Source organism: Podarcis vaucheri, assembly GCF_965113315.1.
Source record: "Podarcis vaucheri genome assembly, chromosome: 3".
Lineage (NCBI taxonomy): Eukaryota > Metazoa > Chordata > Lepidosauria > Squamata > Lacertidae > Podarcis > Podarcis vaucheri.
This window is the reverse complement of record NC_138761.1, coordinates 36,185,822-36,203,275: the sequence shown is the minus strand read 5'-3', so window position 1 is coordinate 36,203,275 and position 17,454 is coordinate 36,185,822. Positions and strand designations below refer to the sequence as shown.

The window sequence follows — 17,454 nt, the reverse complement described above, 5'->3', positions numbered from 1 at the left end:
TCTCTCCCCTTCCCCAAGTCCAAGAATTTGCTGGGGTCTACCCAGTCTAAGGATCAACTTAAGGGATCAGTTTTGGAGAATCTTTCCCATAGTGACCATGCCATGTCTTCCTAGAGTGTTTTGTTTTGTTTTGTTTTTTAAAAATGAGTAGTTAAAAGGCTCTTAAATACCATTAAAAGTTTCAGAGAGCAGGGTGGAATTCACCTGGCACCTAAAAGATAACAAAGGAGATGCCATGTTTGGGAATTAGTTCCAATTGTGTGTCATCACTGAAAAGCCTTTCCCATTATCCAACTTCTGATGGCATCAGCAGCCTGAGTGGGGTCTTTGAAGATGACGGCAGTTAATGGGGAGGTTCATAGCAGAGTAGTATGATACTGGAGGTGGGGGTAGTACAAAGCAGTCTTTACTATTAGCTACTGATAGCTTTTTCCTCCATAAATTTGTCTAATGCTCTTCTAAAACTGTCCATGTTGGTGGTCATTACTAAATGTTGTGGCAGCAAGTTCCATAGCTTAACTATGTGCTGCGTAAGGAAGTACTTCCTTTTGCCTGGCCTAGAGAACCAATGAGATAAGGAAACTAGAGAAGTTTGGTTTATTTCATGTCTTCCTTCCTGGACTAGAGAGCTATGGAAACACTACGTACATAAGTCTTGAAAGGTCTTCAGACAACTTGGAATGGGACTTGATTTCCTCCTTCTGCTATTCAAGTGTTGCCCTTTGAAGCCTGTTTTCCACGTGCCTGGATAGAACATCACCAGTCCCAAGCACTAATTTGTGTTGCAGGAGTTAGCGCTAAGAATAGTGAGATCAAATATGCCACATGCTGTTCATTGCTACAGCTAGGACCTTATCAGCATTAGTGCTTTATGCAATCTAAACCTTTTCTTTACTCCCTCTAGATGTGTTGGTGCTATTTCCTTGTTCTTGCAGATATTTGCATCATGTTCTAAAAGTGATGAAGAAACAGTGCCCTTCAACACATGGGAAATCGTTCTCCTGTTAACTATTAATTGTAGAACTGAACTTTCAAAACAGGTCTTATTCTGTTGACAAGACACTGCCTTTTACATTTCATGAGCATAAAACCATTGTATTAAGTGGGACCTTTGCAAATTGCCCAAGACAACCATAAATCCAGTGTTCTTGTGTCCTTGAGAAAGTTAAAGTATGCAGAAATGTGTTCATTTTTTTCCTTCTATAAAATATCAAATAGGTGTATTTTCCTGAAAAATAGAGAGCCCAGGATGCTTATAGTAGTGATTAATAAATTATAACCACTATTTGCCTGCCACTTTTGCTCTTCTCATTTGGTTCGTTGGTTTACTAAATATAATGTACAAAAAGTTCCAAGTTCTTGAATCCAGAAGGTTGAAAGACAGCCTTTTCTAGACAGGTTTGCACACAGCAGCTGTGTACAGGACATTTAGAGACTTGTCCAAAGTCAATAAGTGCTCTTGGTTACTGAGCATAGATTGGAGGCTGGCTCCCCGTACCCAAAACAATGCTTCAGCAGTGACTCCATATTGTATGTAAACATATAAAAACATGAGAAGAGCCTGCTGGATCAGGCCATGGCCTATCTAGTCCAGCATCCTGTTCTTACAGTGGCCTACCAGATGCCTGTGGGAAACCAGAATGTAAACACAGACACGTGACAACAGCAATCACACATCTGCAGCACGGAGGAATGAAATTCCCAATAGCAAACAGAACCTGAACACAAGAGTACTTCCCCCTCCTGTGATTTCCAGCAGCTCATACCTGAAAGCTTTACTGCCTTCAACAGGGAGGCAGAGCATAGGCATCATGGCTAGAAGCCTTCGATAGCTGTCTCCTCCATGAATTTGCCTAATTCTCCTTTAAAGCTATCTAGGTTGGCGGCTATCTCTGCTTCCCTTGGGAGAGACTTCCATAGTTTAACTATGTGTTGCTGTTAGGGAAAAATCTAGGTGTGAGGCTGCTCAGTCACCCAGCTCATCGGGCAGAGCCCGCGGGTCCCTGCGGAATAAAGGAAGGAGTCCAGCCAACCAGAGCAAATAGCTGTAGACCAAAGTTTATTGCGCAATAGGTTCAAAGAGCAAATTTGAACCCCGAGGATGGGGTGACAAAGACTTTTAAAACTTTCCCACCATATCCCAGAATACAGTTCGTACAGCATCATTGCTACATCACTGACATGTCACAAAAGGGGAGGGTTTAACCTTGGCAAACATGCCCAGACAAGTCCTTGGTACAAGATTAGCGTAAGCAGACATGGCAGGGGAAGACTCAGGTATAAGATTAGCATAGACAAATATGTCTTAAGTAAAGGTAAAGGTAAAGGTACCCCTGCCCGAACGGGCCAGTCTTGACAGACTCTGGGGTTTGTGCGCCCATCTCACATCTATTGGCCGGGGGCCAGCGCTGTCCGAAGACACTTCCGGGTCACGTGGCCAGCGTGACAACGCTGCTCTGGCGAGCCAGAGCCGCACACGGAACGCCGTTTACCTTCCCGCTGGTAAGCGGTACCTATTTATCTACTTGCCCCCGGGGGTGCTTTTGAACTGCTAGGTGGGCAGGCGCTGGGACCGAGCAGCGGGAGCGCACCCCGCCGCGGGGATTCGAACCGCCGACCTTTCGATCGGCAAGCCCTAGGCGCTGAGGCTTTAGCCCACAGCGCCACCCGCGTCCCTTCATGTCTTAAGTACCCACCACCCAAAAGTACAATAGAAGTTCCTTTGCATGCCTGGAGCCTGAGGCGAGTCAGGTGATGAGATTTGGCTTCCTTTGGCTAACAATGAGCCCAGCAATTGTCACCTCTGGAAACTTCCTGGAGTCCTTTTTCAAGGGGAAAATAGCTTTGGGATGGAGAAAACTGGGAAAGGAGATGATTTTATATTATTTTTAAAGCTAGGTAACTTCCCTGAGCTGTCAAGTTGAAAGGATACATTCAGTCATAATATTTGTAATATTTAACTTTAAAGATGTGCCCCCCCCCCCGTAATTTCCGTAACATTTGCTTAAAGAAGTCTTCCAACGTTCAACTTCATTGGATGTCCGCAAGTTCTGGTATAATGAGAGAGGGAGAAAAACTGTTTTCTACCCACTTCCTTAATACCATGCACCATTTTATAAACTTATTGTACTTTACTGAGACTCAAGTAATGCTACTGTTATACCTATATTATGTTTTGTGTTATAGGATGACTGTGATCTTGTTTGTTCATAAAACGTGATTTGAAAAAAGGATTAAGAATAATGAAGGTAATATGTTTAATGAACTCATCTTTTTAGTGCTCTCGGAGGATCTTCTGCCCTTCACATCCCTGCTTTTCCAGGTGGAGGCTGCCTCATTGATTACGTACCCCAAGTATGTCAACTCCTAACCAACAAGGTAAATTGTTGTAAAATTACTTTTATCCTATTGAGATGTTTTATAAAGATGTTACCATTATGAAGGCTGGAACCCTGAAGAGCCAGGCTTGTTTATGAAATGTTAGCATAACCTAAGTCTCTGTGATCTGATAGGGCTTCAGGCTCAAGCTTTTTGAGTCCGTCTGTACATGCTACATGGCAAAGTGCTTTTCAAATTGGTAGATATGACATTTGGAGGTGAGGAAGTGTACTTCCCTGGGGGAGGAAAAAGTTAAAATCTGATTGTGTGTTCCTGAGTTCTTCAGCAGACCTAAAGTTTCACATCCCAGTCAGAGTATATTATAGTTTCTGACTAGATGGCAGCATACTTAGGCAAGACAAACTATTCTGCTAGTTCCTTCCAAGAACAGTCTTGGAATCTGATGGATTAAAAAAAATCTTTAAAAAACAATGCTGATAAGGAAGGTGTCAGGCTGTACAACAAACACCAGTGCCCAACAAAAGTATTTAAACAAGTTTTTCACAACCTGTTTTCCAGATGGCTTGGCCTCCAGCTCTTATCAGCCGTGTTCTGGCTGGGATGGATAAGAGTTGTAGTTACAAATATCTGAAGTGCACCGGGTGGGGAAGCTTATAAGGAGATGCATCTTTCTAGAGTTATACATGCTGATTACCACTGTAAAATTTGGCTGCTTTGTCTCTTAAAGGAAATGCTGTTCTCCTTTGGGATTTTTCTCTGCGAGCACATCCACAAGGCGTGAACTGTTGCCTTTTGCTGCTGTTATATGTTGTAGTGCTTTAACAATGTGAAAATATAGCAATCATGCATATGAGATGAATATACTTGAAGTTTCATGTAGGCCAGGATCCAAAGAGTTCTAAAATGCATGTGTTGATTGGCTGATGATTTTACCTTCTAGTGCCAGAAGCGGCTTAGTCATGCTGCCCACATGACCCGGAAACTGTACGCCGGCTCCCTCGGCCAATAAAGCAAGATGAACGCCGCAACCCCAGAGTCGGTCACGACTGGACCTAATGGTCAGGGGTCCCTTTACCTTTACCTAATGAAATACCTGTCTGGTGGTTCTCCCAGTCTTCAGGTCTTCAGTGGTAGTTTGTGGGGGGGGGGGGAATGCTCCAGATGGAACAGCAGAAAAGTCTTTGCTTAGCATTCTGAATCTCAGCCTCAGTAGCTTTTGAGACAACTTGTGGTCAGAGCTTTCAGCAATCTGGCTATCAAATATTCCAGATTTGTCCTTTATTCCAATTTAAACTTTCCTTCTAAAGGAAGCCTATAAATTATGACTTTATGAAGCGTTCTTTCAAAATGCATTTCTATAATTATGCAGAAATCTATCTTTAGAGTTGTTTTTGTTGTGGCTCTCTATTGAAGTTAGTTGTGTGTGTGTGTGTGTGTGTGTGTGTGTGTGTGTGTTTTTTACTTTTCAAGTGCACGAGCCTGTTTTTAAACTTTTTTCAAGCTTGCTTAAACTAGATTAGCTGTTTTTTTCCTGTTCCCAGAGTAACATTTTAGATCCCACATAAAGCCTTCAAAACAAGCATTTGTTCATGAACTGAAATACATCCAATATTATAAATAGAATTATTTTATTTTGAGAGGGTGTAACATGGCTCTTAGCACTGATTGTATCATGGTTATTTCAAGTAATTTAGCACAGCTGTTTGCCAGCCAAGGTAATCCAGTATTAACGCAGCCAACATAAACAACGTGTATACTTTATTTTATTTTTTTACTGTAAGAATGCAGCTGTAGAAAGTTGCTGTTATAAGATATTAATGGAGAGTTGTTTGAGTGTTGTGCACAGGCACAACATAGCTACAATACTTTTATAATTTCACATTTTGTCATATACTTTCATATTATACTGGCATTGCAGTTGACATTTTCTAAACTTAGGGATTAAATGTTAGCACAGTAAATCTGAAGAATATGAAATAAATGTAAAATTGCCTTTTTGGCATAACAAAGCAGCCTGGAAATCTAAGGGTACTGCTTTTAGGTATAGATACTCTTTAGTATGTAGTATATAGGTTTTTAAATACATGACATTCCAGAGATGTAACATGCTACTGTTATTGCAAAAACAGCAGAGTCACATAGCACGTTCAGGATGAGTAAATCTGTTAGGTTTTAAGGTGCCAAAAACATTAGGTAACTCTTATGTGAGTCTAATCTTACCTATCCTTATTGCTAATATGAATATTAAAATAATATTCTTGAATCCCATTCTGTTAAACTCTGTATTAATATAGAACTCTTATATATACAGTGGTACCTCAGATTACAGATGCTTCAGGTTACAGACGCTTCAGGTTACAGACTCCGCTAACCCAGAAATAGTACCTCGGGTTAAGAACTTTGCTTCAGGATGAGAACAGAAATCGTGCGGCGGTAGCGCAGCGGCAGCGGGAGGCCCCATTGGCTAAAGTTGTGCCTCAGGTTAAGAACAGTTTCAGGTTAAGAACAGACCTTCAAAACGAATTAAGTTCTTAACCCGAGGTACCACTGTACCATACTTTTCCGTGTATAAGACTAGGGTTTTTTTAGTTTAAAATACGGTTACAAATCTGGAGGTGTCTTATACACGGATAGCGCATATGCCCATTTTCTAAATTTGGGGTCCCCCAAAATAGGGGGCATCTTATACACGGAAAAATATGGTATACACTGCTTCTTGGCCCAAAGTCCCCCAAAGCATTGAACAGCTCATTAATAAGAAAGATAAAGTAGAAGTACAATAAATATAATTAATTAAATCAATCATCAAAACAATATAAGATATCAAAATCACAGTATACCCGGAAGTGGCTTATCATGTCACTGTCAGCTTCCCCAAGGATGGTAGTCAACCTAGCACTGTGTCACTTAACCCAGTCACCACCTTTCATTATCCCCATTTCTCTACATCACTGAACAAACAGAAGCTCATTCTTACTTTATCAACCCACTTGCTTATTCCCCACCAATCTGCCATACTGCAGAATCCAGACAACTACAGGAGATGTAAAAATAAATAAAGAAAGAAAAGAAAAACTTGTAATACCACTAACCAACCACACCGGATATGCATTCATAACTTTGTAAGCTATGTTATTAATAGGAAATCAGCACATTTTCCTAGAAAAATGCCCTAAGATGAACAGTTTGTACTATTATTTAGCTTCACTGTGTCTTTACTGGTTTCTTCCTTTCTTTTTTATTCAAGGTACAATATGTTATTCAGGGTTACCATAAGAGAAGAGAGTATATTGCGGCATTTCTTAGTCACTTTGGAACGTAAGTATTTCTACATCCTTTTTAAAAAAGTGAACAGAACCATATTAAAATGTTTTTTTTATTCTCTAGCTCGCTACCAGATCCTAGCAGTTGTAAGTCAGAAGTGTGCACCTGCTCCCAGTTTTCACTTACCCTAATTTTACAATGTATGTTGAGAATCGTAGCCCTGGTTAATACCTCTTAGGACATTTTCTCCTCACCATCTGCTGTGGTGGGTCGGGGGACTCTCTGGACCAGTGAGCGTAGTTGCACATGGGGCTGCAACAGGAAGGGATGGTCTATGAAATCACCTTTCCACAGCCCACCATTTTGCTGGCAGGAGCCTCCTTTGGTTTGAAAGTTTTTCCTTAAAGAAAAGAATCCCTTCCATTTGTGACAAAGCTGCATAGGATCAAAGCCAACATCACTGCTGTTGAAGGTGAGATCAATGGCAGTAGCCACCTGCGGGGGCAAAAGTTTTAAGTCCTCTCTCTCTTCCCATCACAATTCAATTCACCATGGTAAGTTCTGTCAGGCTGATCTGCACTTTGGATAGGGCATGACCAGCGCCTTGGAATGTCATTCCTGATTGAATTTGCTTGACACCTATTTTGTCGAGTTTTGCACAAAAATTAAAAATAGGTTGCATCCAATGATGACTTTGCGCCATCACTTGTGCAAAGTGAGGCACTTGTTTTTCATTGATCCCCGCCTTCTTCCTACCTACCCTCCATAATATATCTCTTACAGTTCCCAGAAAGTCCCCCAGCCCTCAGGAGCAAGCTTGTAAAGCAGTGTTTCCCAAACCTGGGTTCCCAGTTGTTGTTGGACTACAACTCCCATCATCCCTAGCTAGCAGGACCAAGGATGATGGGAGTTGTAGTCCATCAACAGTTGGGGACCTAAGTTTGAGAAACACTGATTTAAAGGAACACTTGGGGTGATGACAGTAGGTTGGGTGGCTTGTTGAAAATTGGCTGCCCCACTTCACACAAGCAGATGTGTTTTCATCTAACACATGGCTTCATTGGGTGCAGCACAATGTTTTTATGCAAACAGCCTTTCAAGTTTTAATTCAGCCACCTCTCTTAATGACTTTAATTGCTGCTTCTTATGATTTTTTTTTATTCTGCATGTTGTTGTTTTTTAAAAATGTATGTTTATTCTTCAGTGTATTATTCCACACACAAACACCCAATTCTTTTTGTTAAGGAGCTCTGGGTACTTACTGGTGGACTTCTATCAATATAGAATGTTATAATAACCCCCTATGCATGCAGCTGCCATAACTGTAGATGCAAAATGTGAGAGGGAATTCTCTAAGACCAGTGTGGAGCCAGGGACCTGGAAAAAGCTGCTGGATGGGGGGTACTGATGGTCCTATTGGGAGTAACTGTTTGATACTGTTAGTGCCTGGCCAAAAGAGGGTGGAACTGCATTATATCCTTGCAATAAGCCCATGCCTGTAGATGTGTATTCGAAGGAAGAGATGGCTCCCTACAGTCTGACTTGTGCTCATATTCGAATCTATTTTTATGCTTCAATATTTATAGTTAAAACTATGCTTTTTTATAGTGGCGTGGTAGAATACGATGCGGAGGGTTTCACAAAACTCACCTTGTTACTGATGTGGAAAGATTTCTGCTTCCTGGTTCACAGTGAGTAGCTATTTGCCTTGGGCACAGATGTCTAGCCTCTTAAAGATAAAAAAAATTCAAAAGGGTAAAAACCAATTACAAGAACAGTTTAAAGGTTTGGGCTATTTTTACTCTATGTTTATGCATTTTTGATATGGCCCTCACACTTGCAAAATCCCACCTGCAGTCTGAAAAAAGGAGGGAAAATGTTTTATGCAGATTAGGAACATTCATTTGTCTGTGTGCGCATTTAAACTGTCACATGCAACAGAAAGTCACTTAAAAGTCATAGGCAGAAAAATTAGATTGTACCACTCTGACAGTCCATCAGTTAGTAGAAGGCCAACAAGTGATACTTATGGCTGAAATAGCCCAGGATAGAGCATGAGACTGATGCTCAGGATTGCAGGTTTGAGCTCCATGTGGGCAAAAGATTCCAGCATTGTAGGGGGTTGGACTCTCTTCCAACTCAACAGTTCTATGATTCTGTGATTCATTGGAGTTTGTCCACTCACCTCAGTGAGTACGCTAACAGAGACCCAGCACAGAGGTGTAGAAAGGGATCAATACAGTAGGACCATGCATATGTGTATCTGAGATCCAAGCCTTTATCAGTCAATTTAGTCACCTGTTGTAATGAGAAGGGCAAGTATTTTATGCAAGCAGCTTTGTTTTCTTGCAGCAGTTGTCCTACCTCTTCACCTGCCTGCTTCCCATCCTCTTTTCTCACGCTGCTGCTTCCTTTATTCTTTGGTGGCCCCAGCAACACCACTCCCAAGTTGGCTCTGAGGGTGTTCCATCTTCCCCTGGCTGCCATGCATCTTTTGCAATGATTTTTTGTGAAGTTGCAGCTTAACCTGAGACACCATTTTTAAAATCTCTCCAGCATTTTATTTCCCTCAATTTAAAAACAGAATTTTGTCCTATGGCAAGGTAAGGTTAAAAGACATGTAAGGACAGATTGCTGATATCCTTTATTCTCCATAGTTGAGAGTCATTTTGAATCCCCTTGTACTCTTAGCAATCACTCCATCATTTGGCAAAATTTCTTATGTTAATTGTGTACAGTGCATGTGGTAAACTTTACTGAGATTACACTTTCACCAAGCAATGTCCACAAGATCTCAATTAAGAAGCCATTATCGTACATTTAGGATTATTGTTTCCCCGTTTTGAATCATTTTTCCTTTATCTGCATTGAATTTCATTTTCCTTTTTGTTGGGATCTTCCTGATTCTTTACACAACTTTGTGGATTTTTTGTTCTTTTCATTGAGTTCCCCCCATGAAGCACGTCTTTATCCCCTCTGTGATTCTTCTACTTAACATATGACCCTAATTCCATGTCCGGGTCTTACAGGTGTTGCATTTCATTCTACAGAAATTTACATTACTTTGATAAAGTGTGATTCAATTCAGGCATAACCACAAACTACATCACGTGAATAAGAAGCGGCAGCCTTGGTCTTGCATTCTCCATCTTCCTCTTTACTTGTGGGAGATTAAAAGCTTCCGTTTCTAGTTTGCTATTTTGTACAAAGGAAGTAAACTATGATTTGCACAGACCATAGTTCTTTTCATCTGGATAAAATGGCAAACCAAGACTTGCCACTGCATTGCTTGTTTGATTTGATTTAGGTTGTTTGATTTGATTTGAGCTTCTGTTTTTGCATGGAGCAGTTTTGAAGGATTGTTTGGGCTAATTCATTTTCCTCAAGCCACATGGTTGGTTGGTTCATGGTTTTTGGTTGGTTATTTTTTATTTTTAAGAAAACTATAGATTGTAATTTAAGCTTACTTAAAATTCAAATATTTGAAGTCAGAAAGAATGTGGAATATGTTCTCGTTAAATTTTAAATTGCCATGCTTCACAAAGTCAATTCAGTCTTCAGTAACCAAAGGTTTTCACTGTAAAATAATTTTTCGAGCTTTCATTTTAATTAATTTTAAAGCTCTTGAGAAAGATTATTACAATTGAATAGCTTGTCACTATCAATTAATCCTACAGCCTTAGAGCTCACACAGCAACTTACACATGCAAGTTGTTGCATCACTAGCTTTGATGAATAACCCAGGGCAAACCATTCCATGTATTAAAAGATAGTGCAAAGAAGCCACTCATACATGAAATGATACCAACATTTATGGAGAAAAACATTCAATTTATCGATTTTTTGTTTGTGGAAGATACAAAATGTATGTACAGGCAATGACCAATTTATACGCTTCCAATTGACGGTTCACTGTGCATGCATGTGACCGGAAGATAACCTAGAAGGCAGCCTCCACGCAAATCGGGGGCTGCCTGTAATGGATTGTTTCCAGATAAGTCATACTCAGAGTAGACCTACTAAAATCAAGTTAGTTGGGACCAACTTAAAACCATTGATTTCAGTGGGTCAATTCTTAGTTTGGCTTAGTCAGATATATCCCAATGGACATGATTGTGATCCACCGCTGTGTTCTTTTAAGGCAAAACTGAACTTTTCCTCTGAGCTTCCCAGGTTTTAAGAAATCTCTTGTCAACCAAAACATAGTTTTCCAGGGAAACATTTCAGTTTTCAAATCTGAAATTATTTATATTAAAATGTTGTTGTTCTTTAGTCGTTTAGTCGTGTCCGACTCTTCGTGACCCCATGGACCAGAGCACGCCAGGCACTCCTGTCTTCCACTGTCTCCTGCAGATTGGTCAGACTCATGTTTGTAGCTTCGAGAACACTGTCCAACCATCTCGTCCTCTGTTGTCCCCTTCTCCTTGTGCCCTCAATCTTTCTCAACATCAGGGTCTTTTCCAGGGAGTCTTCTCTTCTCATGAGGTAGCCAAAGTATTGGAGCCTCAGCTTCACGATCTGACCTTCCAGTGAGCACTCAGGGCTAATTTCCTTAAGAATGGATGCGTTTGATCTTCTTGCAGTCCATGGGACTCTCAAGAGTCTCCTCCAGGACCATAATTCAAAAGCATCAATTCTTTGGCGATCAGCCTTCTTTATGGTCCAGCTCTCACTTCCATACATCACTACAGGGAAAACCATGGCTTTAACGATACGGACCTTTGTTGGCAAGGTGATGTCTCTGCTTTTTAAGACTATTAAAATAGTTTGTGTGTAAATGTGTGCATAGTGTCTATTTAAAAGAAAGAATTTCAAAGTGAGGGTGGGGAATGAGTGGAGCAAGTGAAATCTGCTAAGAGTCTGGCAAGTCTTTAAAATGTGGGTAGAGCATGTAATTGTCAGATCAAAAAGAAGATAGGGAGGCATTGATTCTGCTATTTAGATTCTGTGAACAAAGAGGTGTTTTCACTACTCTATCATTTTTAATTTATGTTTAAAATTAAAAAGATTGAGTCAGGTATGTTAAAGAACCTTTTTTTTTTTTTGGCTGTACAGTACTCAAGTTCTGTTACATTTAGTGGTGGATATTTTAATGAATGGGTTTGACTTTTGTTCCTGAAGACTGAAAATATGCCCTTGTGTATAGAGTTCTTTGGAGGTTTTGTCAGATTTCAGAATGTTAATTTTAGTTCAGCTATTGGTGAGCTGAACCTTTTTAATAGCTCTACCAAAAAGTTACGATATGAACACTATTACTTTTTAATGACAGCACCCCTCAAAGAACAGTTTCTTTGACTGCGAATTACTTAAGTGGTTGCTATCAGCCTGTTGAATAAAAGGAAACTGCAAATAGCTTACAATAAACAATTAAGCCTTTTTATTATGATATTTTGTTGAAATATTTTATCTTGATGATATATTGAAGGCAAAGATTCTTGTGAAGATGGGCACAAACATCAACATTTCTGTAATTAGTATTGTGATGGACACGTAACGTTTTTTATATTGCTATTGCTTCACCTGCTCTCAAATGAAAATGGAAAGCACTTTAACAAATGGATTGAATGACAATTATTTTCACAGTAGCTTCCTTCATGCCACACAACAAGGGGGGGCGAGCGAAAATGGCACTTAGGCACATTTGTTCAGAAGCTGTAACTATTGCCTGAGTTCCTTAGACACAAATATGAGTGTATTATTTTAGGTTTCCTCTGAAAAGCAAATTAATACTGCATTTGGTAGGTCAATTACTTGGAAGAAGAGTAAGTTTACATCCAGACTGGAGTTGTCCCCAGAGAAAAGAGTCTTAGCAACATAGGAACCTAGAAATCTGACTTATTCTGACTTAGACTATATAAGTCTATGTAGCTTAGCATTATCTACACTGACGATAACAGAGGCTTTCCAGGGCTTCAGGCAGGAGCCAATCTTACCTGGAGATGCCTGGGATGAACCTGGGACCTTCTTGCATGACTGGCCCAGTGTTCGAGTCCAGTATCTTACTTAGAAACTTTGCTCAAGTGTTGGAATCCTGGGAAATCATGATTAGTAAATGCTCTGAGAGGTGAGGAAAGTGCTATCTAATATTGTTGGGCATTTCCAGTGAACTGCTTCCACTAGTGCGCAGACTTTGGGTGCACCACCTAAAATCTTTGTGGGTTTTCCCAACCCTCCGGAACACAGTTGGGGAGGCTGTAAGGGGAGAAAGATAGGAAAAGTTCCATTAAACAAGCAGAAATTCTTGTGCTAGCAGAAGCAGTTAGCAGCCTATCACTCAAAGTGTTGCCCAAATACTTGGTTGGATTTTGTGTTGTAAAAGAAATAAGGTTGTGCAGTATGATAGTATAGTGAATCATATTCTGATTTTCTTTGTTTATGAAAGGAGTCTTCTGAACTACGTAACTGTTGCAAGAGACATAGGGGGAAGACTTGTCAGTCTCAAATGGCAAAGCAGCAGAAAGCAGTAAATGACTCTATGGCTTCTGCTGTAGTGCTATTTTTTCATTGTCATTGCCTCCTCCGTTCTTGTCCTCCAAAATCCAAACTATGTGTACTCACTGGAGTTTAAGCAACAGTGTGTTGTCTGGAACATTTGTCTTCCCTATCTCACTATTTCCCCAACTGAGACATCTTTGGACTGCTTCAGACACCCAGTGTCTTAAGCCCGCAATGCCAGTAACTGCCTAAAATATTCCAGAAGCCTTCCTTTTCTCGCTTCCTTGCATTTTATTTTATTTTAAAATGTTTAAAATGTTCTGAGGTGACCTACAACAGAACTACAGACCATAGGAAGGAAGGAAGGAAGGAAGGAAGGAAGGAAGGAAGGAAGTAAGTAAGTAAGTAAGTCTTGGAACTGTTAAGTATCTATCTCTGTTTTGTCATTTGAGTCTGGCCGCCTACGAACTGTCCTGATATAATGGGCTTCTGCGGTAAATTTTAAATTACTTCCCTATTGCCAGCTCCACAGCCAAACTACAGCAGTCTTCCACACCTGGATTTGAAGGCAAGAAGCCTCCATCCTCCATGTTCCTTAGCAGGCTTCTCAGTACTCATCTACCATCCCACGATTGTAGTTCCACCAACAATAGAACAGTCCTGTTTCATCACCGAGAGACACTGTGTTCTGTGAAAAGATGAAAAACACAAACTTTCATAACTGGTGCTGTGTGTCCTTTTGGGCTTCAATGTGGGTTTGTAAATGGCTCGTGTTGGCATAATTAATACTCTGCAGTGAAATACGTATTTGTGCCAGTGTAATCACTGTTAGGAGGGGTTGCTATAGCAACTCATGCAGCAGAAACAAAGCTAAGAACTGGGAACTAGGAGAAAGGCCTTGAGAACTAAAGGCAGATAAAGTAGAAGCCATTAAGACTAGGCCTGTATCTCATACTCAGTAAACTTCCAAGGTCCTTATTAGAGGATAAAGTGGATTGTTCCTTTTAGTGCACTCTCGGGTGTCTTGTTCAGGCTAGTTACTGAGACTGTTGTGTAGTGGTAAAGAATTTTCTACTGTGGCTACATTTCAGAGTAAGTTTTTTCTTGCTTGCTTGCTGATAGTCCTGTGCCATATTTACTCAGAAGTAAGTTCCACGATGTTCGGTGGGGTTTGAATATTCAGAGCACCACAGGGTTTAGCCAACTCTGCATTAGCCATCTCAAAATAAGTGAAGAAATACTTTAAATTGATTCAAATACTACTTAAACCAGCTTGTTTGTCAGTCCTGGAAGACTTGCTCCCTGCCTTGCAGGCCCTTTTCCACCTGGCCTGCGAGGGAGGGGCCCTGACTGACTCCAGCTACAAAAGCTGAGGTGGCTGAACAGGCTCTTGGGCTTGGAGCATTGTTTAGGGATTTTTGTTGCTGTTGTTGATATTAGCTTTCTGCATCTTTATTTTTAGATTTTATAATATATGTGGAAGTTATTCATTTGGTTGTGTACTTTTTATGTGTTTAATTATGGCTTATGGCTGCTTTTGTGATGTCTGTAATGTCATTTTTTCTTGTTGTAAGTCGCCTTGAGCATGGTTTTTAACTGTGGAAAGGCGACATACAAATAAAATGATGTACAGTCATACCTTGGGTTGCGAAGGCTGAGGGTTGCGCGTTTTCAGATTGCGGACTGCGCCAAACCCGGAAGTACTGGAACGGGTTACTTCTGGGTTTCGGTGCTCGCACATGCGCAGAAACACTGAATCGTGTCACGTGCATGCGCAGATGCAGCACTGTGGGTTGCAAACGCTGCGGGTTGCAAATGTGCCTCTCGCACGGATCACGTTCACAACCCGAGGTTCCACTGTATGTATGTAAGACATATATAAAACATGGGAAGCAAGCTTTTGAGTCACACTGAAAGCTGCTTGCAGAAACATCTCTGAAGAAGTATTAAATTTAATACTGTTAAGGTTACGGTAAATGACTAAACAAAGCATGGAGAAGCTCTGCACTGACACATGCAGTGTACTAGATCAGTACTTGATGAGGTGGGACCCACCTCAAACCCCAGCCTACAACCTTTTTCTGAGAGTCCATGCAGTGGGGTAGAGTGGAGCTCAGCACTAAAGGGGTGGAGCTGATCTTCCCCACAAAGCAAAAATGGCAGTGGCTGTATAACCTCTGGTCCCTATCTTATCTGTGGGGGGGAGCCTCCTGACAATTTAATGTGTATTCTTCGCATCCCCCCAAAAAGTGAGTTTGTGTTGCTGCTTATTTATCCTAATTCAGGGTCAGCTTGGGCAGAATGGGTTGCTTTTCCTCCCTCTCCCAGCAATCTGCAAAAATCACTTCTTATCTGTCCTCTGAGGAACAGCATATATCTAGGCAAGTATAGAACAAATAGTTCCTGGGGGTGGCTGCTGCTCATGGGGGGAAAATTACTTTAGGCAGTGAGTGCTTAGAGTTTCTGCCAGCTGCCTGCAACTCTGATGTGTCCAAACTCTACAAAAACAAGAAAGTGAGCAGCAGCTTGGTCAGGCTTGGAGGGAACGGAATTATACTCCATGTTCCCTGCTTGGGCTGGTCTGTCTCCATGTGGAGAGGCAGGGCCCCTGCCTACCTGGAGCTCAAGCATGCCTATATCTCAATACAGTGTATTCCTACCATTGTAGCTTCTTGCAAAGAAAGGTCAACCTGGGGATCCATTTCAGTGCTATCAATTTGGAGTGAGGGTTTTGCGATGATGAATTTCCAGTGCTCATGTGCCCACTGGGTATGCATCAGCATTCACATGACCTAAAAGTCTAAATTGATCTTGATATTTAATACAAAAGTCCAAATTGATTGGCATATTTGGACTTTTGTATTTGACATTGCATGTGTCCAGTTCTGAGTGCCACAATTTAAAAAAGGATGATGATCAGCTGGAGCGTGTGCAGAGAAAGGCAACCAAGATCATCAAGGGTCTGGAAACCAAGCCTTATGAGGAATGGTTGAAGGAGCTGGGTATGTTTTGCCTGGAAAAGAGGAGACTGGGAAGAGATATGATAGTCATGTTTAGATATCTTAAGGGCTGTCACATGGAAGAGGGAGTATGCTTGTTTTCTCCTGCTCTGGAGGGTAGGACCTGAAAGAAAGGAGACTCCAACGTAACACCAGGAAGAACTTTCTGACCGTAAGACCTGTACAACACTGTCTCCCTCAGGAGAGTGTGGCCTCTCCTTTCTTGGAGTTTTTTCAGCAGAGGTTGGGTGACCATCTGTCATGGAAGCTTTAATTGAGATTCCTGCATCACAGGGGGTTGGACTAGATGACCCTTGGGGTCCCTTCTAATTTTCTGATTCTATGATTGGGGGGCAGTTACCGAGCAATAGATCATCTTTCTTAATGTCAAGATGCATAGTGAATGAGTTTCCTTTGCTAGCTTTTTGTTCTGCATACAGAAAAATGAGGCACAGAAATTGTTGAAACCTTAATTAGAATAGGAAATACAGGAGCAGGTAAAGCACAACATACAGCTGTTAATTATACCTAAATACACTAGATTCAGCTTCATCTTTGTCAGTGTTCATTTAAAAATATTAGCATGTTTCTTCTGTCAATAACATGTGAGCCCTAAAGTACTGGCCAAATTCCAATCCAGGTAATTATATTTGGCTGACCTATATTCCCCAGTTAGCCTTAATGGAATGTTGTTCCTGATTCCCTTTTTTCCTTTAAAATTAAATATGAGTTTATAGTGTTACAGACTCAAGAAGGCTACTACATATGGATGAAGAGAGGACAGTTTATTGAGAAATATTGATTCTTGCTCATCCTGTCCTTGATTCACATATACAAGTATATTAAATTTCACTAGTCCAATTTTTCTTATGGCTTTTCATGGAAAGTAAGTAACTAAGGAATACAGAAGGATTGTAGGAGCTTTGCCAACTATAAAACACTGTTCCAGATGTTACTTGAGTCAGCTGAAGTTTTCAAAGTAAATAATACAAAGCCAAAAAATGGCACTCCAGATGCCATTAAAAAGGTTAACTCCTTTTTTCAGGCAACTTCCCATGGCATAGATCTGTGGTTCCCAATTCAGGGTCAGGGGACCCCTGGGGGTCCACAGAACACACCTGGGGGTCCGTGGCAACATCTTCTGCCAGAGGCTCACTTACCTTGTTGACTGCACAGAGAAAGCCACCATGATGATCCTCAGATCACCCAGCCTCTGCTCCCAACCAGGGCCTGCTGTGTTTTAAACAGAACCAGGATCCAGCACTTGGCATTGGGCTGTTGCATACTGATTCTTGGGAAATGTTGACTTCTTTCCCAATTAAAGAGAGAGCTTTGATTAAAAAAATTAAAATCTAGAGTGTTGTTAGTAGCGGCTGCTGAACAGGTGCTCATGGTATGGATGTAATGAATGAATACA

The 17,454-nt window shown here is 40.9% G+C and overlaps 1 protein-coding gene and 1 long non-coding RNA gene across 2 annotated transcripts in view; one reads left to right on the top strand and one right to left on the bottom strand.

Annotated features, from left to right (window-relative positions):
- The window catches only part of LOC309527909, a 264,484-nt gene that overhangs the window by 8,445 nt on the left and 238,585 nt on the right, over positions 1-17,454 (bottom strand). The gene's annotated exons all lie outside the window — the stretch shown is intronic.
- Positions 1-17,454, top strand: part of BABAM2 (BRISC and BRCA1 A complex member 2) — a 140,262-nt gene that overhangs the window by 83,994 nt on the left and 38,814 nt on the right. The window contains exons 8-10 of the mRNA XM_082214867.1: positions 3,279-3,378; positions 6,587-6,657; positions 8,212-8,294. Of these exons, the coding sequence (XP_082070993.1) occupies positions 3,279-3,378; positions 6,587-6,657; positions 8,212-8,294 (254 nt within the window). The remainder of the gene's footprint in view (positions 1-3,278; positions 3,379-6,586; positions 6,658-8,211; positions 8,295-17,454) is intronic.